The following is a 20,683-nucleotide window of genomic DNA, read 5'->3' as shown; positions in this document are numbered from 1 at the left end:
TTTATTTGCTTTCAAATACTAATACCTTTCTGCTAGTGATATCCTCTTATCTATGTCATGGGACCTTTTATAGCAGAGGCTGCCTTATTTTTTCCTATTAATCTTCCTAAATGGTGTATGTTATGATGTAGTCCCAGGAAGTTCCTATGTGAACATGTACGTATGTATTGAACAACATACATATGGCTGTACACATTTTGCTTTTTGGCATATAGTGCATATTTATGTGAAATTTTATATTGTGGTATACTTTTATACTTTATAATACTTTAATATGTGTTTTTTTTTTCCCTTTTCACAGCTACTAGGTATATGGTTCATTAGTGAATGGATGGCCACTGGAAAAAGCACAGCTTTCCAGCTGGTGGAACTGGGCCCAGGTAGGGGAACCCTCGTGGGAGATATTTTGAGGGTAGGTAATAAAAGAATGTCTTTTAGTCTCATGTAAGTGAATTTTAGTACTTCTGAGTGTGCAAACCATGTTGATTTCATTGGTTTTCAGTTCCTTAATTTCATATTTCTCAGCTAAAATATAATGTCAGAATAATGTAATCAGTTATTACTTACTGTTGTCTGTAAACTTAAAAATTGGAGGGGAGGGGGAGAATATGAAAGCTAAAAATAGGAAACATTTAGAAGACATTATGGGAGAGTGTATTTGTTTTCTCAGGAAGGAAAGTTGTTACTTATATAAAAAGTTTAGGCCAGGCATGGTGGCTCAATCCTAGCACTTTGAGAGGCCAAGGTGGGCGGATCACAAGGTCAGGAGTTCGAGACCAGCCTGACCAACATAGTGAAACCCCGTCTCTAGTAAAAATACAAAAATTAGCCGGGCATGGTGGCGTGCATCTGTAATCCAGCTACTCAGGAGGCTGAGGCAGGGAATCGCTTGAACCCAGGAGGCAGAGGTTGCAGTGATTGCTGCAGTGATTGATTGCAGAGCTGAGATTGCGCCATTGCACTCCAGCCTGGTGACAGAGCGAGACTCCGTCTCAAAAAAAAAAAAAGTTTAGGCTGGGCAAAGTGGCTCATGCCTGTAATCCTAGCACTTTGGGGGGCCAAGGTGGGAGGATTGCTTGAGGCCAAGAGTTCAAGACCAACCTGGCCAACAAAGCAAGACCTCGTCTCTTTTTATATTAAAAAAAAAAAAAGCAGAAGGCATAAAGCAAAAGATTAATATTTCATTTCTTACATTAAAATTAAAAACTTCTTGCTCTACAAATAAACTAGCAGCTTTTTGTTCTTCAGAGACCCCATTAAGAGAGTGATTAGACAAGCCACAGAGTGGGAGAAGTTATTTGTAACACGTAACCAACAGAGAACTAGTAGTTAGAATTATTTAAATAACTCCTTTAGGTCAGTAAGAAGACAGATAACTTGAGAAAAATCAGGCCAAAGATGTGAACAAGTCCATTCATAAAAGAGGAAAATACAAACGGCTAAAAAAGCAAAAAAAAAAAAAAAAAAGATTAGTCTTATTGGTAGGGAGATGAAAATTAAAATCACAATGAGATACTACTGTAACCCTTGCCAGATTAGGAAAAAAAGCTAAAAGTCTGTCAACACCAAGTGTTGGTGAAGATGTGGATTTGTGGATCAATGGCAACTCTCATATACTGCTTGTAAAACTATAATTTAGTACATCCTTTTTTCTTTCTCTTTTTTTTTTTTTTTTTTTTGAGACAGAGTCTCACTTTGTCGCTCAGGCTGGAGTGCAGTGGTACGATCTTGGCTCACTGCAACCTCTGCCTCCCAGGTTCAGGCGATTCTTGTCCCTCAGCCTCTTGAGTAGCAGGGATAATAGGCGTGGATCACTACACCTGGCTAATTTTTTTATTTTTAGTAGAGAAGGGGTTTTACCATGCTGGCCAGGCTGATCTTGAACTCTTGGCCTGAAGTGGTCCGCCTGCCTCGGCCTCCCAGAGTGCTGGGATTACAGGCATGAGCCCCCGTACCCAGCCTTGTACAACCTTTTTGAAAAGCTATTGGCCATTATCTATTAACATCAAAGTTTCTTATATTGTATGACCCAGCAATTTTACTGCTAGTGATATACCCTAGAGAAACTAGTGTATATGTGTACCAGGAGACACATACAAGAAGATAGCAGCATTGTATAAAATAGCAGAAAATAACAGCACAAATGCCCATCAGGGGGGTAAATGAATCAGTTAATTGTGGTATAGTCATACAGTGGAATACGAAGTACTGCAAGAATGCGTGAAATCACAGTGGAATATAACAGTATTCAACATGAAACAAGATGTGTGAAAGTAGCAGTTTGCAAAAGAGTTCGTATCATATGATTGTATTTATATAAAATCCAAAAAATAGTCAACATTAAACAATATGTATTTGGTGATAAAAATATATTTAGTAACATTTATAAAGAAAAGTCAGGGTGTTATTAACTCAAGATTCAGAATGGTGGTGACTTCCAAGGGTAGAGGGAGTCCACAGGGGCTTTGGAGATAAGGTCATGTCCCATTTGTGGTAGATATTCTCTCTTGTATCATTGTTTCTATCAGTCTACGTACTATTTTATGAAAACATTAAAAAGGAGGACAGTTGTTTATAGTAATAGTATTTATTAATAATAATAATAGTAATAGTATTTATTAAACTTTTGTAGTTTTGTAGTTTTTAGTATTTTGGAACTCATTAGTGTTTTTGAGTTTATTTTATATGTACCTGACAATTCAATGTAAAAAACAAACATGGCTGGGCGCAGTGGCCCATGCCTGTAATCGCAGCACTTTGGGAGTTCGAGGCTCCCAAAGTTCAAGATCAGCTTGGGCAATACGGTGCAACTCCATCTCTACAAAAAATACAAAAATTACCCAGTCGTGGTAGCATGCGTCTGTGGTCGAAACTAGTTGAGGGGCTGAGATGGGAGGATTGCTTGAGCCCAGGAGGTTGAGGCTGCAGTGAGCTGTGATTATGCCTCTGAGTAACAAAGTGAGACCCTGTCTCAAAAAAAAAACCAAAAAACACCAACACATACTCAATATAAATTTAAATTTCTTGATGCTTTATGGTTTTTGCTTTAAATTAGAAATTAAAGGATTTAAAAAATATATAAAATATATAAACATATGACAAATAAGAATCTTGATTATTTGGGTGAAGAAAGAAAACAAAATCACGAATTTAAATTTCCAGGGCTCTATTTTATGTTTTTCAGCAAGGTCATTTGAATATAAAACATTTAATAAGGACCTCAAATCATATTTTCTTGTTCAAGTACTTTAAAAGTCGATTCCAGAGCCCTTAAAATGTATGAAGGATGCTTTTCCAGACTGAGTCATAAGAAGTCCTAAAAGCCAAAGAATTTAAAGGGTTGTAAAGCAAATAGCCAGAGAAGTGTCAGACCTGTTTTATTTTTGATGTTACCTTCTGAAGGAATTTCTCCTGGGAAGTTTTTCCATTTGTATTTCGATCTCAAAACTAAATTTGGAAAAATCATCTTGTTCATATTATCAGTCTGGATGTGCATATTCATATCTCAAAAGTATTAATTGGAGGCAGATCACCAGTAGAAATTAAATTCAAATGAAAAATAATGTTGATACACTTTATGCTTTTGCTATTGAATTTTTAGCCTTAAAAGATTGGTAAAATATTAGTATTTTCCTTTTTCCCTTGCATGTTTACAACAGTGAAAAAATGTGTAACTAAATATAGATTGAAAATGTGGCAGACCCCCGAGTTAAGCAGTCAGGTTTTCAGTACCATTCAGATTTGGTTCTTTGAGGTTAGAGTTCTCATCATCTCAAAGATGAGATTATTTCCTAGACCTAGAGATGTTATCAAATCAAGGCTGTGTACATTTTATTTCCTTGGTCTTTTTTTAGACTCCATAATCTGAATCATTGTTTTTATCAGATGCCAAATCTTTTATTTTCATTTGTTAATCATAATTTATCATTAGGAAACCAAATTGTGCATTGTTCATTTCTTATTTAGATTATGCTTAACAACTAGTAGGTTATGATTCTTATAGACTGCTGGAGAGTGGCTTGGGTAAGGAACACATCTCTCTGAAATATTACTTCTATTGTGACATGACTAAATCATTGTTGTAAATGATTAGGAAACTTAAAACCTACTTAACACATTGTATTTTTTTTTCTTCTTTTGGTATTTAGGTGTTCACTCAACTTGGATCTGTGCTGAAAAATTGTGACATTTCAGTACATCTGGTAGAGGTAAGCCAAAAATTAAGTGAGATTCAAGCATTGACACTGACTGAAGAGAAGGTCCCATTAGAGCGAAATGCTGGATCCCCAGTGTATATGAAAGGTGTCACTAAGTCTGGGATTCCAATTTCCTGGTACCGAGATCTGCACGATGTTCCAAAAGGTAATTACCTTTATGTGGATTAATGAAAGAATTTTGATCACAACCCTCACAGTATGGATGGGACTGTAACTTTTTACAGCAATATAATAGATTGAGTTACTGCTGCCAAGTCCCTTATCCATAGAGAGTAGCCTACTTTTTTCTAGAAAAGAGCATCTTAATAGAAAATAAAGTTGCCTGATATTAAGTAGTAGTTTATTTCATGAAGCTTTGTAAAATCCCAAACAAAATGTAAATCTCCTTTGTACTTTTGAGTATTTCCCTATAGCTAGGGTTGTACCGATGACGGAGTAGCCCAAGGCAGCTGGGGCTGATGGAAGCAGTGTTAGTAGGTGGGTTTAGTTCAGTTATAGAGTCTTTTAAAAAATCCTTACTTGCCTAAAGACAAGCAAGGTGTGGGGGAAAATCCCTGTACTAGTCAGGAATACTGACTAGTATTGACTAGTTTGAGTCTTGACTCAAAGCCAAAGTGGGGGTACGATCTTGGGTAAGGGATCTCAAGCCATTCCTGCCTCAGCCTTCTCAGGCTGAGAAGCCCGATTTTATGAAATCAGATTCCCTTCCAGCTAACAATTCTGACTTCTAATTTCTTTCAAGCCTTGTGATGAATAAAAGCTTTAACTGCTATTTCAGGTATTTCCATTTTCTGACCCCATTTATGTGTAAAATAAGAATAGTAATAATTGTTCTATGTTCTGCAGTGTAAGTTTTCCATGAAGAGGTAGATAATTCTGTGGTAGTGATGATTATGGAGGAAGTAGGCATTTTTTTTACAGTTAATATTCAAAAGAATTAATTCCTGTGAAATGTGGAAACATTAATTGTTTTCCTCTTTTTAAATAGGGTACAGCTTTTATCTTGCACATGAATTTTTTGATGTTCTTCCTGTGCATAAATTTCAGGTATTGAGGGGGGAAAAAAGTCATGTCTATAATTGAATACAAAAGGCATTGTGTTGCCAATGTTTATGGTATTTATTCAGTATACAAATTTTACTTGTTGAGGTTATTTTTAACTATTATTTGGAATTTTGGTACACAAATAATTCAAAAGCAAAAAATGAAATATTAATGAGAATTGTTAGTTCTCCTGGGATAATTATTAAGAATTCTTAAGTCTTCTGATTTGAAGAAGTAAGGGAATGAAAAATGGTAAGATGGTAACTGGCTATGGTGCAATGAAGGATTTACTTAAGCAAAAAAAAATTTTTTTTTGAAGAGATAGGGTATTGCTATGTTGCCCAGGCTGGTCTTGAACTCCAGGGCTCAAGTGTTCATCCTGCCTCAGCATCCCAAGGAGCTGGGACTACAGGTGTGCGCCACTGCACCCAGCCAACCTTAGCACATTTTAAAAAATTATAGATTAAACTTTTTTGGGCCAGGCATGGTGGCTTACACCTGTAATCTCAGCACTTTGGGAGGCCGAGGTGGGTGAATCACTTGAGGTCAGGAGTTCAAGACCAGCCTGGCCAACATGACAAAACCCTGTGTCTACTAAAAATACAAAAATTATCTGGGCTTGGTGGCACGTGCCTGTACTTCCCAGCTACTAGGGAGGCTGAGGCATGAGAATCGCTTGAACCCAGGAGGCAGAGGTTGCAGTGAGCTGAGATTGCACCACTGCACTCCAGCCTGGGCAACAAAGCGAGAGCTTGTCTCAAAAAAAAAAAATAATAAAACTTTGCTTCATTCTTTCTGTGAGGAGATTTAAGATTTGGTGATAATGTATATGTACTGGTAATTTGTGAGAAGAAGAGCAGCTCTCATGATCCTGTAGTAATTTGTTAGTAAAGCTTCTGGCTATTCTTCGTGAGTCTATTTCCGTTTTTTGGGTACTTTCCATGCTGCTGATTTTATCTTCCACAGCGTCATCTCTGTTATTGTTTCTTTTGCATCGATTGGTCTACTCATTGTTCAAAGGCAATGAAGTAATGAATTTAAGTAATTTTAAATAGTAACTTCTCTGTAAATGTTAGTTACGGTAAGAGGAGAAAAAGCTATTTTTGGTAGAAGCAATGTAGAGAACAAACTTACAAAAATTTGTTTTTATGTGTTATTTTGTGTTTAGAAAACACCACAGGGATGGCGAGAAGTATTTGTTGACATTGATCCACAGGTTTCTGATAAACTGAGGTTTGTTTTGGCACCTTCTGCCACCCCAGCAGAAGCCTTCATACAAGTAAGAATATGCTTTTTTAAGTTTCTTTTATTGCTCACAGAATCTTCAAAGTCTTATTTTCTGAGTTACTACTTTAGAGTTTTAGAGTTCCTTTACAGGAAGAGTTGCCAGTAGCATACGAGGTGCTTTTTATTGACAGTGAAAGTGCAGAGGAGCTAGAGGCAGGAGCATGGGTTAAAATCATTTCTTAAGTGTGTGACCTTAACGTCATGTAGTAAGAGAAAGTAAGTAACCGCTTACTCAGCCAAGTCTCTTACTTTCACTGCTTATCTCAGTTTCATGTCAAATGGTAATGGTATTGTCCACAGGAAGAGTTTACATCTGTGAAAGCAATGTAGTACAGACTATAGTAAATTAACAATAACAGCTAACGTTTGTTGAGTACTTTGTGTTACTCTGTTTTCTCATTTAATTCTCAAAGCAACTGTATTAGGTAGGTTCTATTATTATCCTTCTTTGGGCTACAGCATGGCTTTTATCCCATGCTTCCACACAGATCTCAGTTTGATTCGGCCAGAATGGTAGAATTACTACTGCTTTCTGTTGATCTCAAGGAATCATTGCAAGAGCCTGTCTATTGTGGCTTGTTTAAAGGTACAAAAAAATCCCTGTACTTCTCAGGAACGTCCAGGCTTCAGACTGCCTCTTTTTTTTTAATCCTTTTTTTCCAGCTCAGAAGATGATTTCTACTTTCTGGACCTTAACTGAGATCTTCTTACTTAGAAATGATCAGTTTTAAAAGCACAAGAGCTTTTAAACTTAAATGTATGAATTAAGTTTTGTTAAGTATAAATTTAAATGTCAGACTGAACACTTATGAACACCTGTTTTTTCATAGTATAGCAATCTAAGTTTACCTGAATGACAAATTCATAGAACTACCAAGAACTAACCTCCTGGCCCTGGGAGTTCATTTAGTTCTTGACCTAATTAGTATTCAGTTAGGAAGGGAGGGAGCGAATATTCTCTTTCACTTGAATGAGATGAGTGGTAATACATGTCATCTTGAAGAGTAGCCTAAGATAGAATGTCAGCATGATCAGCGTGTCCACTGATGCCTGATGAGGCTGACTTCATGGTTTTTATAGTTAAGCCACAGTAATTTGATTGCACTATTAGCTAAATGGTTAGTTATATTTAATCCTCACAATAAACCTACAATATCTATAAGGAAGAAAACAACTCAGAAAGTTTAAGTAACTTGTCTACCAGTAAGCATAGGAATAGCTGAGATTTAACTTCATCTTACTCTATGCCTGTTACCATAGGCAGACATCAGGGCAGGTCATTACTGCATTTCTATAATAAGGTGTTAGGAAGGAGTACAAGTTAATGTATGTTTTCATAATGAAGGGAAAGAAATACCACATTTTCAATCAGATCAGGAAGTAGTGAAATTTCATATATACTAGTCAGGTTGACAAGTGTTAATACTTAGTGTGATTTTGCTTTTTAAGCTAGTACACACTTATTGTGGCCCCTTAGTTAAGTGGACATCTTGGGGTAATAACGGTTTCAATACATTGGCACTAGTTTATAAGCCAGCGTTTCTTGATGTAGGGCATATCATTGGGATACTTTCTGGCACAACAGCGGGCATGATAATTTAATTGTCTAATAGGGTCTGCTTCATGTTATTGGATTTATACCATTTGTTCTTTCAGCACAATATTTTCATTGACTGTTATGTGCCTGGCACTGTTTTAGGCAGACAAAAAAATCCCTTTCCCATGCTTTCAACCTAGAGGAATGTGTTTATATGATTTGTGATATAAAAGTAATTTTACATTAAATGATAATGCTCTAGGCCATCTGGGGGGATTGGGAGGGCATTTGCCTTTTTATAAAAGAGATTAAAATGTCTTTGTAAATCAAGTGGGATAGCATCAAAGAACTAAGGAGTTTTGTATAATAAAAAGGGAGTCAGGTGAAAAGTTGAGTGTAGAGAACATACTCATATTAAGAATTTATTTTTATTAAAACTTAAGAAATGCTCATTGAGGAAAAACCTGAAAAACCGTAAGGAAGTCATTCTTTTGAATGATGCATTTTGACTCTTGCAATGATCCCTTTACTAGCATGACGAAACAAGGGATCATGTTGAAGTGTGTCCTGATGCTGGTGTTATCATCGAGGAACTTTCTCAACGCGTTGCATTAACTGGAGGTGCTGCACTGGTTGCTGATTATGGTCATGATGGAACAAAGACAGATACCTTCAGAGTATGTATAATTCAGTAACATGATTTATCAGAATTTCAGTGTTAGATCTGAAGCCCATTGAAGAGCTTTGATTTCTACAGTGCCTGGTATTGTTGTATTACATTATTTTATAGTTAACATTAATTCATGTTATTGTAATTCCCCTTAACCCTAGTTCTTACTGCTAACACTGAGTCTACTGTCCAGCCCTCCTTTAACAGGATCTGAATTGTGTACATTCTTCCTTAGTTGTAGAACCTATGTTTACATAAATCCAGATAAGCAGCTGAATAATACAAATGGAAAGATTTTCTTCACATTCTTAAACCTATCTGTACCCCCCTTCATTCAAGAAAAATTTTGGTACTTCTTTGCAGATTTAAACTACCTACTGTAATCATTCTAGCTTTTTCTATCATATTTTCAACATTTTTTCCCTTTCCAGATGTATTCTTTTACACTGTTCCTAAACATCCTTTCTTAATGATCTTTGAATATAATCAATTCTATTCAATATACTTTAATTGAAAAACATTTAACTAAATGCTCTTAGTCATTTTCTAGGTCTGTGATTCTTAATTTCTAACTTTATTATATCTAAAAATAACCTGGATAGTTTGTTGAAAATACTCATTCTCTAGCCTCACCTCCAGGATTCTGACTGACCAGGTCTGGTTAGGGTCAGTAATATATTCTCAGGTGATTTTTTTTTTTAAGTAATTTCAACTTTTATTTTAGATTTAGGGGGTACATGAGGCAGGTTTGTTATTTGTTACATGGGTATATTGCATTGACTCTGAGGTTTGGGGTACAAGTGAGCCTGTCACCCAGGTGGCAAGCATAGTACTCAGTAGATAGATTTTCAGCCCTTGTTCCCCTCCTCCTGTCTCCCCTCTAGTAGTCACCAGTGTTTGTTCCCATAAGTATGTTCACGTGTACCCAGTGTTTAGCTCTAAGTGAGATGTACATGTGGTATTTGGTTTTGTCCCTGCATTAATTCACTTAGGATAATGGCCTCCAGCTATGTCTACGTTGCTGAAAAGGACGTGATTTCATTTTTTTTTATGGCTGTGTAGTAGTTTGTAGTGTATCTCAGGTGATTCTGATGCATGGTTGATGCATATACTTTGTAAAACACTGCCTAGGTGTTCCCTGCCTAGAGAATTAATGAGAGCTCTATTCCGTCACCTCAAGCATTAATGTAAATATTAAATAACTTTAATATGATAGCATTTCTTTAATCTTAATAACCATAAAAGGGCAAAAATCTGATTTCTTTATGTTCAAGGGGTTTTGCGACCACAAGCTTCATGATGTCTTAATTGCCCCAGGAACAGCAGATCTAACAGCTGATGTGGACTTCAGTTATTTGCGAAGAATGGCACAGGGAAAAGTAGCCTCTCTGGGCCCAATAAAACAACACACATTTTTAAAAAATATGGGTATTGATGTCCGGCTGAAGGTAAGGTTTATTTTATTTCACTGTTATTAAGTACTTTCATAGTATTTCAAAAATTACTTTAAATAGTATGTTCACCTGGCCTTAATGCTCTTGTAGTTAGCCAATCCTTGGTATTCCAGTCTTTTCAGGTAGTATAGGATTTAGTAACTAGTCTGGTAAGTTTTATGCATCTCCATGGGAGGTAGCATTAAGACTTCCAAATAGTGTTTTTGTTTGTTAAGAAAACTGCGTTTATGGGTATGAATTTTCTAACTGTTCTTCTGAGAACACCTAAACCTTACTGTAGATCAACCCCCCTGAGGATATTTGTTAAAAATGCAAATCCTTAGGTTTGTTTCACACCAATCTACATTTTTAATAAGTACTCTATGATTCTCAGGCAGGTAATCAGAAGTCACATTTTGAGTGCTGTTTTATTGGAATATTTGAGAGTCATTAGTATTGCTGCATGTAACTAGGAATCCTGTCTTCTGGTTATTTTTGCTAAGAATTTTTTTCTTTTCAGGTTCTTTTAGATAAATCAAATGAGCCATCAGTGAGGCAGCAGTTACTTCAAGGATATGATATGTTAATGAATCCAAAGAAGATGGGAGAGAGATTTAACTTTTTTGCCTTGCTACCTCATCAGAGACTTCAAGGTGGAAGATATCAGAGGAATGCACGTCAGTCAAAACCCTTTGCATCCGTTGTAGCTGGGTTTAGTGAACTTGCTTGGCAGTGATATTTCAGCTTGGACATTTTACTCTTCAGTCGGCCCAAGAAATCAAAATAAAGGAAACACATTTCATACACTGCAGGTAACAAAAGTCAAAGTATTTTATCTTTCCACAGCAAGAACAGTCCATGTTGTATATAATACAACCAACATTATAGAACTTTTAGGGTTGTGACTGGCTTTGGTGCAAATGTGTGCTCAAGCTAATAAGTTATTGTGAAACTGAGTTTCCTTTAACTTACAAAGCTAGTTGCCATATTTCTATTTTATTTTAAAAAGTAAACATGCGGCTGGGCGTGGTGGCTCATGCCTGTAATCCCAGCACTTTGGGAGGCTGAGGTGGGCATATCACCTGAGGTCAGCAGTTAAAGACCAGCCTGACCAAAATGGAGAAACCCCATCTCTACTAAAAATACAAAACTAGCCGGGTATGGTGGTACATGCCTGTAATCCCAGCTACTCAGGAGGCTGAGACAGGAGAATCACTTGAACCTGGGAGGTGGAGGTTGCGGTGAGCTGAGATCGTGCCACTGCACTCCAGCCTGGGCAACAAGAGCAAAACTCCCTCTCAAAAAAAAAAGTAAACATGGGCACTGATGGTTTTAATAAAAATGGGAAACAGACTAAATGGGTATTCACAGGAAACTGATAAGATATATGTTTTTTTTTTAAATGAGCTAGGGCAATATGTTTTGACAGAAAACTCTTAAGATTTAGTAAGTGAAAAAAAGTAGGATGCAAGAGTTTTTATAGTTGATTCCATTTTTGTTGAAGGAGAAAAACTAAATAAATACAAGTAATTTCATAGAAACTAATACACTAGTGTACACTGGTTGTTTTCTGTGATATGTACTTGCATACAAAGTAAGGAATGAATGCACAATTTTCCCAATTTGGAAGTGACTTTGAGGGGCAGGGTGTGGCTGGGTATTTGAATTTCTTACATTGTGCATCTGTGCATTTTTAAAAAAATTATGAAGGTCACAGTAAGAAACAGTAAATCTTGACATGTAGTTCAAATATGAGTTGGAGACCAGCCTGGCCAACATGGTGAAACCCCATTTCTACTAAAAATACAAAAATTAGCCTGGTGTGGTGGTGGGCGCCTGTAATCCTAGCTACTCACGAGGCTGAGGTAGGAGAATCGCTTGAACCCGGGAGGCGGAGGTTGCAGTGAGGGGAGATTGCTCCGTTGCACTCTAGCCTGTGATAGAGACACACACACACACACACACACACACACACAGTGAGGGGAGATTGCTCCGTTGCACTCTAGCCTGTGATAGAGACACACACACACACACACACACACACACAGCCTAGGAGGAATAATTTTCAGATAAATGTCAAGTTTTAGTTCTGTATTATGTTTTCATTTTTTGGTTGTTAGAAGCTGTGTGTTAATACTGGAAACATAGAGTTAGAGAATTATTAATTAGCAACACAGATTTACAAGGGAGATTAAAGGGAAAGAATACTTTCCCTTGATGTCTTGAATTTATGGCTTAACTGTATCAGAAGTTCATTGGCAGTGATGAACTGTTGCTTTTTATTGCTGCTTCTGCTTGACAGGAGTAGCATTCTATCCACACTACATGGCCATATCATGTAGCCTTTGAATGTGGCCCAACACAAATATGTAAGCTTTCTTAAAACATTATGAGATTTTTTTTTTGCAATTTTTTTTTTCAAGCTCATTAGCTATCATTAGTGGTGGTGTATTTTATGTGTGGCACAAGACAGTTCTTCCAATGTGGCTAGGACCTAAAAGATTAGACACCCCTGCACTAAAGTAAAGGAAGACGGAGGCCTTGCTTTTCAGATGCTGCCCAGCCTCGGGCCACTCCTAGTTGTTCTCATTCTAGATTCCTGTATTTGTTTTCTTTTTTCAAAGACTTGGTTGGGAGAATTTTTGAAAGATGAGTTAAACGTCCATAGTTGGCTCCTCTCAGATATGTTAAAGTTTTTATAATTAAGGGGCTAGAGCCAGGCAATGCCTTATATCTTAACACCTAGAAAGTTTGATATTAAGTTTTTAACTTTTTAAAGCCTTCTGGTAGTATAACAGTTGGATAATTTGGTGGTAGTTTCTGAAAAAGTTATACTTTACAAGAAATGAGACCTCCAGATAATCAACTCAAATTTAGTATAAAATTATAAAATGAGCTTTTTTTTATTTTTGGCAGGTTAAAAAAAAATCAGTGTTTTTAAATATAGCATTAGTTCCATTCACAAATACTGTTTCCAAAATAGTTCTTTTACCAAGGTCTGGTAAAATAACACAACCAGGTAAAACTTTTCTTTGGATACTTATACTAGAAATAGGCTCAGGTTTTCACATGGAAAAGTATGGTGATAGGAAATACATTTTATTATCAAGCTTCCAGTATATTTACAAAAAGTTGGATGTAACCAAAAAAATATTAAAAATGTACTGAACAGTCATTATAGACTACTTTGTACATTATCAAATGTTTCTAGCAATTACTTCTTATACAAACATGACTTAAAGACAAAAAGTTATGCAGGTTATACAGTATCTGGAATAATCATTCAACTCCAGATTCTCTGACAGACAGTGCCTTTACAAAATTTTTAGAAAACTTCTTAGGCATTTAACAACAAATACAAAGAGTGCAATTAATTTCATGGCTTGTAAAGTTTGACTATGTAAGTATAGCAAACAAACATCGTTCCAGTTAATTTTCACCTTACGTAGTAAAACCACAGTAGACTGATTGCCTAGTGACTCAGAATTATTCCATTTTGTGTGTGTTGATATAAACACACTTTGGTGAAACTGGGAAGTCATCCTCTATCACAGGGAAAATAACATTTCTAAAAAAAAATTTTTTTTGAAAATTAATTTGATTTAATCTTTGAAGCTTCTATAGAAGGACAAATTACCAAGAGGGGAATGTTTCCTGGAGGTATTTATGGGTAGATAGTACAGCATAATGGTTGGGTGGGCTAAGGGTAAGATTAGAGCCATACTACTGGTCTCAAATACTACTAACTGTTTGAAATTTGGCAGTAAGTTAATCTCCCCTTGCCTCAGTTTTCTTATCTTTAAGATGAAGCTCATAATGACTTAACACTATGGCTGCTGTGAGGGTAAACTAAAACATAAAAGAACTTAGAACACAGGAGTACTGCATACTGTTTGCTACTATTCTTTCAAGGATATTTTTAGTCTAGACAGGAGACTAGCTTCAGGGATGTCGAAAGGCCTTCTCAGTCTGTTCATGTACCAGAACATTCTTTTTTTTTTTTGCTACCTCAAATTCGGTGGGCAATGATAGTTAACACTTTCCTAGTTTTTAGTTTATTTGACTGCATTCATACATATCTGATCTTCACGACAACACTGTGACAAAGGGAGAGGCAAGAATGATAATCTTCATTTTACAGACTGAGGAACTGCAGACAGACCTGCCATCTGTCCAGGCCAACATAACTAACAAGTAGTGGAGTCCAAGACCTCAGCAAAAGTTTTGTTCTTTTACTTTTGTTAGAGTGGAGAAGAAAAAAAAAAAAAGGTTTACAATGATTACTGAGAAATGAAGAAATAAGCCACTGTTTCTTACAAGTAGATGGTCCCACATCTTAAACTTTGGGGAAGATATTTAAAAATATTTTTTAAATAGCTGGCTGCTGGAGCTGAAATGTAAAAAGAAGTACTTCTTTCATTCTTTAATTTGCTGTGCTGATAATACAGCCCCAGCCTTATAAACTGTTTCATGCTCCACTCCTACACATCCCCTCAAACTGCTTAAAATAATTGACTTTAAAACACTCCAGATATCTGCAAAGCCCAATAGGCTAGGGGAAGGAGAAAAAAGGATACTGTTTGCTATACAGTAACTGTAGCATTAACTGACCCTGCACTGGCCCTGCTAAAAAGCAGAAATTACTGACTGAACCCTAGGTAAAGATAAATTGTGTAAAGCTGAGATCTGCACCTGCTGAATGCTGGAATCCAGTACTGGCATCAAGATGGTGTCGTCAGAACATGCATATTTAGCAGCAGAGTGGAGCTATGCAGACACACAACTCAGCACTTAGACCAGCAGTACTCTTCCTTTTGTAACATCATTTGTCCCTAATTATCTTAGAAGCTGTTGCAACACACAGAAGGTGACAATCCTTATGCTGTATAGAACATATTCAGAGTAGCAGAGCAACTCCAAAAAGGTTAGGAATCACTATTTTGGAGTCTTGATTGACCTAAAAAAGAAAGGTAAAACAGCCCAGTGCGCTTTTTCTAGGCATCTAAGAAAAACCCTTCAATGCCTCTATGGTTGGTTAAACCAATGTTAAAAGTCCTTATAGTAACATCACATAATGGTAACCTCACAGTTATCTCTTAAATACAAGCCTGTCGAGTAATCAATCTTGTAAGTCTTGTATAATTTAGCCAAGCTATATAGTAACTGGATGCTAGCTTGACTTGTTTTTCCTTAAAAAAACAAACAAACAAAAAAACATATATTTTTATATATATATATATAAACAGAAAAGGGAAGACAAATTAAGTGAGCCTATTGTATTAAAGTGAAGGATTAAGAAAAAATACAAAACCAGTTATTGCTTAGGCTAAAAAAGTTTATAAAAAGCTTCACCTTGATTCCATTATGACTTCTTCTTATTCAGTTTCCCGCCTGTACCTACTCATTATGAACTACAGTACTGGTCTCACTTATTCGTTATCATATTTCTTCATATCTTTGCAGCACTGCAGATGACAATCTACAAAGAACAAGTTACACAGCAAAATATCAGTCCATAAAATGAAATCCTTCCTTATTTAGGTTAGCTCAGTGATTAAGGATCTTCTTCCATATCATCTGGATTAGGAGCCATAATGAAGTGCTTTGGGTATACAAGGTTATGTGTGTATGCATGTATTTCCCAGCGAGCATCATCACTTTCATGTGTAATGTAACGTTCTCCAATGCGAGTTTCAAATTCTCTAAGGTCAAGCCAAGTCTGATAGTCCTAGGAGAAAATGAAATTGTAATGATGAAACAAAAGAAACAAAATACTGTCAACCTGGTTTTTGTTTTGTGTTTTTTTTTGTTGTTGTTTAGTGCCCTAGTCAAATAATTGACAGGCGCTACTCATAAGTATCTACTATATACTAAGTTCTACTTGTGATATTTTAAATGAGCAATTTAAAGAAATTTTTCAAACTCAGAGTCTCCAATGAATGAACGTAACTAATTTCTGAAATTTAAAAAAATTTGCTTCAGGCTTCTTAGGTGGCTAATAATAATCACTAAAACATTTTGTTCTATACAACGTGAGGCCTAAACCTTACTCAAAGTGGGGGAAAGTGCTTGGATGCTTATTAGGATAATTTAGTAACTGGTAGATGAGATTACATTTGTTTTAAAGCTAATTCTGCCTCTCACTCCCTTTAAAATAGTTCTAAAGCTTCCCTCCTTACTCTGAAGTTTGGAGGGTATCTTTTGATAAATCTATAAAGTAACTTTGGGAGAATTAAGCCAAACATTTTAAAAAAATCTCTTCAATGCAAAAATAAATCCTTCAGTAGACATTTAAAATAAATTTGATAAATTAATATGTCATACTAATCTTACAAAAAGGTGAAATGAACACATAGGTCTATGAAAGGCTAAGTCATTGCTTTCAGTTCATGGGAGTTTAATTGCCTGTCATTACCGATTTGAATGCTGTACGGTTTCCAGAGATTCAGCCATAGTACAAATTAATCACTTAAGAGCACTTTTATTATTCTGCTGATCTTAAGAGTGGTCTCATTAGGTGGGACAAATCAGAGTGAACTACTCAAATGAGGATTGCCAAAGAGAGATTACATTTTTTTTTACCTGTAGCCAGGGATGACTAAGAGATTTGTCAACACTGTAACGTTTTCTCATCTTCACTTGAAGCAGATTGTTTATCAGATCAATTGCTAAGGGAAAAGACAAAACAAGATACATGAATTTGGGTGCACAGAGCACCCCAAACTTGTGACTGCCTAGAAGGCAGTTCAACCCATAGAAATACAGGGTTGAGGAATTTTTGCTTCTCAAGGACGTGGACTTTTAGCTAACATGTAAAATGAATCATAAATGTTTACTGATTTAAGTGTATCTGTCAAATTTTCATTGCCTTTATAAGGCAGTATAGAGTACAGGTTAAAGTATATACTCTGGAACCTGACTGCCTGGGCTGAAGTCTGGTTCTGCCACCTACTAGCTGTGTGATACTAGGTCAGTTACTAAATTATACTATGCCTCAGTTTCCTCATGAAGTTGCTGACATATGTTAAGGGCTTAGAACAGTGCTTAGCACATAAGTGCTAAGTATTAACTATTATTATTTGAAGATGAATGAAACAGACTCTCTGATCCTCCCCACCCCGCTCCAATGCTAGAGAGCACTCTAGTCCCTGACTTGGTCTGGAAAAGCACTGCCTTGCCTCTATATATGGTCAGATTGAGGTGGTAACTTAACTACCAAAAGTTTACACTTTTAACAAATAGGTTTCAGGGTGTTTTAGTGTACATGGTGAGTTCTTGGCATATATATTTTATTCACTTATTTGGAGAATGATCAATTGCAAAACCAAGGCAACCAATAACTACATACTAACTACAGCCCTATATAATGGTACATTTGAAATATTGATAACAAAAGGCTAGACCCAGACACGAACCAAATGGAAAGACTTGTACCATCCTAGTTCTATTTCTTGTCTCTATACTACCAAACTAGCAAAGTGATTCTGATAGAAGAGGTCTACAGAACACACTGCCTCAGGAGGTCTGAGATAACACTGGTTAACATCAAAAAACATCTCTTATGAGCTTCTTCAATTAGCTTTCTTCATTACCAAGCAAACCTGCTACTGTCTTCACATGTTGTTCCTTAAACTTTTCCCAGTTTAATGGAATATTAGTTAATCCTATGATTAGGCCTAGTACTTTTGGAAAAACAAAAAAGATCTACCTATTACATGGGCTGGTTAAATCCAGATGGGGGTATTCCCCAGCACTGGTTCTATTAACTTCTATGGGGCAGTTAAATAATGTTTTAAGTAGTGTACTTGTCCTTCCTATCAGTATCAGTAGACTAAAGAGGGCCAGCCAACTTATTCTTGATGGGTACAGAACCAGAAGTTGCAAATTCAAAAGCCTTCACTAGGCAGGAAAGAGAGATGTATGCAGCTTCCCAGCAGAGGTCCACAGGAGAGAGGAAAACAAACTGCAGTGTGTCTGGTGAATACAAAGTTCATTCTAGGTATAAGGAACCAGAGCTAGGTATTCATTCATGGAGCTCACAGTCTTGTTCTGAAGATTAGAAAAGTCAATTATGAAAAGAATGAATACTTAAGAAAAAAATGGGGCTGGGTGCAGTGGCTCATGCCTGTAATCCCAGCACTTTGGGAGGTCAAGTTGGGAAGATCAATTGAGTGCAAGAGTTTGACACCAGCCTGGGCAACATAGTGGGACCCCATCTCTACAAAAAATTTAAAAATTAGCCAGGTGTGGGTGGCCCATGGTGCATACCCATCATCCCACCTAGTCAGGAGGCTGAGGTGGGAGGATCACTTGAGCCCAGGAAGTCGAGGCTGCAGTGAGCTGTGTTTGTGCACACTTCAGCCTGGGTGACAGAGGGAGACCCCGTCTCAATAAAAATAAAAAAAGATAATAAAAAAGCCCAAATGTTTTTTAGCCTAAGTAAATTTTGCAGTGTAGAGGAGTAGTCAGGGAACTTTATAGATGAGCCACAAATTAAGGGGTCCTCGAATTTTAATAGGAAGGATTGTAGACAAGGGAAAAACAGTCCCAAGCAAATTGCAGAAAACAGTTCAGAAGAGTAAACAACTAGGTTTGTGTAGGGAGTAGTGGGAGATGAGGCTAGAAGGTAAGCATGGACCACACCACAGATAACTATGCCTGTAAGGTGGTTAAAGAGAAGTGTTTGGGAGCACCATAAATGAAAGTAATGTTTCCTGAAGATAGATTTGGCAGTAGTGACTAGGAAGGACCAGAAAAGAGTTTAACAGGTAAGACAGTTAAAAAGATATTTTAGTGGTTTGACAATGAGGCCACTGGGGCCTATGTAAGTGCTATGCCTGGGAACTATACAGAAGACACAGATAAAAGTATAAAAAGAAGAGTGCTCAAAAAACTGGTAACTAGTTGAATTTGGAAGATGAATGGGAGATGTACTAAAAAGATAAGTTGCAAGAGACAGACTGATTTGGGATGAGAAAGATTTTTAGGCTTAAAACACATAGCCAATTTTTTTTTTTTTTTTTTTTTTTACCTTCACCAGAAATTTCTCTCCATGGATTTGGTGGGTACATAAATGCAGCATTTTGGATTTGGTCATTTATATCTTCATCCTCATTAAAAGGAAATGTGCCACTGAGGCTCACATAGATGATAACTCCCACTGACCACATATCTAGGGAACGGTTGTAACCTTTGCTCCGGAGAACTTCAGGGGCTAAGTATGCTGGAGTTCCTACCACAGATCTCCGGAATGACTTTTCACCAATGATGCGTGCAAATCCAAAGTCACACAGCTTCACCTGGAAATTGAAGGATGATGTTAATTTTGTATTATAGTGTTATATATGTAACTACCTGTCCCTAAATATAACACTGTATGTATCATTTCAACATACTTACCAGCTCTACTGATTATGAATATTAATCACAGATAAGGAAATTGTAAAATATCCTTTTCTCAAAAGGCAGACACATTTATAGCCCTGTGATCCTGACTGACACAGTATGAAGAGCTTTCCTAGTACATATTTCAAAAGTTCTAGCTTCCAGAATACCAAATACCAGACTGGTGTTATAAGTGTTCTGATTTCTTATGAAATAGAGTATGCTGCTTTCTATCATTTGTCTTGTAAGATCACTCTTCCATCATCTGTGAGCAGGAATTGTTTCATTTCTGAATCCTTAGTGGCCTCACAGTGCCTGGACACATAAAGGTACTCAATGTTTGCTGAAGGAAAAATAAGTTACAGTATTAGCCACGTGTGGTGGCTCACACCTGTAATCCCAGCACTTTGGGAGGCCGAGGCGGGCGGATCACGAGGTCAGGAGATTGAGACCATCCTGGCTAATGCGGTGAAACCCCGTCTCTACTAAAGATACAAAAAAATTAGCCTGGCCTGGTGGCGGGTGCCTGTAGTCCCAGCTACTCGGGAGGCTGAAGCAGGAGAATGGCGTGAACCCAGGAGGCAGAGCTTGCAGTGAGTCGAGATTATGCCGCTGCAATCCAGCCTGGGCGACAGAGTGAAGACTCTGTCTCAAAAAAAAAAAAAAAAAAAAAGTTACAGTATTTAAAAACATCCCTTGTTTTGCTTAATCCTAGAATCTCTTTTCCTAAGGATGTTATAAACTGGCAAGTAAATAAAACTGAGGTGTATTAAAGGTAACTTTAAATGGGGACACCAGTGGAATAATGCTGGAGACTGCCCCAGTGAGTAACAGCAACACTTTTCTATCACTGTGGAACAAATTATTTCTAGTTAGATGTTTAGATTTGAAAACAGTTATATGTAAAGGGAGCCATAGTCACTACCACATCCTCTCAAAAGAGAGTTCTAGGAGTTGATGAGCTTGGCAGAACTCAGAACACTTATCTTGCTGCCCAGATTTTTCTAGAGGCTCAAATCTGGGGGATTAATGACCACATCCATGCTGAACAAGCAAATGCCAGGTACTTTCTGGAGGAAATGCTCTGACTTAAAAAATGTCTTTAGCAAAA

General features: G+C 36.9%; 2 protein-coding genes across 10 annotated transcripts in view; one reads left to right on the top strand and one right to left on the bottom strand.

Annotated features, from left to right (window-relative positions):
• The window catches only part of NDUFAF7 (NADH:ubiquinone oxidoreductase complex assembly factor 7), a 42,120-nt gene that overhangs the window by 5,826 nt on the left and 15,611 nt on the right, over positions 1–20,683 (top strand). The window contains exons 4-11 of one of the 4 annotated variants that reach the window (XM_063594623.1): positions 302–412; positions 4,149–4,362; positions 5,206–5,264; positions 6,430–6,540; positions 8,619–8,762; positions 10,030–10,203; positions 10,709–11,000; positions 15,652–15,973. In XM_063594623.1, coding sequence (XP_063450693.1) covers positions 302–412; positions 4,149–4,362; positions 5,206–5,264; positions 6,430–6,540; positions 8,619–8,762; positions 10,030–10,203; positions 10,709–10,924 — 1,029 coding nt within the window. In that variant the 3' untranslated portion in view covers positions 10,925–11,000; positions 15,652–15,973. Of the gene's footprint in view, positions 1–301; positions 413–4,148; positions 4,363–5,205; positions 5,265–6,429; positions 6,541–8,618; positions 8,763–10,029; positions 10,204–10,708; positions 11,734–15,651; positions 15,974–20,683 lie in introns of those variants that run through there. The other 3 variants (XM_063594624.1, XM_063594625.1, XM_003817652.7) reach the window with 3 other exon arrangements.
• PRKD3 (protein kinase D3) overlaps positions 13,061–20,683 on the bottom strand; it is a 74,324-nt gene continuing 66,701 nt past the window's right edge. For 4 of the 6 annotated variants that reach the window (XM_055108051.2, XM_034952943.2, XM_034952944.3 and 1 more), the window contains 3 exons: positions 19,220–19,487; positions 16,771–16,856; positions 13,061–15,916 (listed from right to left, as the gene is read on the bottom strand). In XM_055108051.2, the coding sequence (XP_054964026.1) occupies positions 15,743–15,916; positions 16,771–16,856; positions 19,220–19,487 (528 nt within the window). In that variant the 3' untranslated portion in view covers positions 13,061–15,742. The remainder of the gene's footprint in view (positions 15,917–16,770; positions 16,857–19,219; positions 19,488–20,683) is intronic. The other 2 variants (XM_055108050.2, XM_055108049.1) reach the window with 1 other exon arrangement.

This window comes from Pan paniscus, chromosome 12 (assembly GCF_029289425.2).
Source record: "Pan paniscus chromosome 12, NHGRI_mPanPan1-v2.0_pri, whole genome shotgun sequence".
NCBI lineage: Eukaryota > Metazoa > Chordata > Mammalia > Primates > Hominidae > Pan > Pan paniscus.
This window is presented reverse-complemented; position numbering and strand designations above follow the sequence as displayed.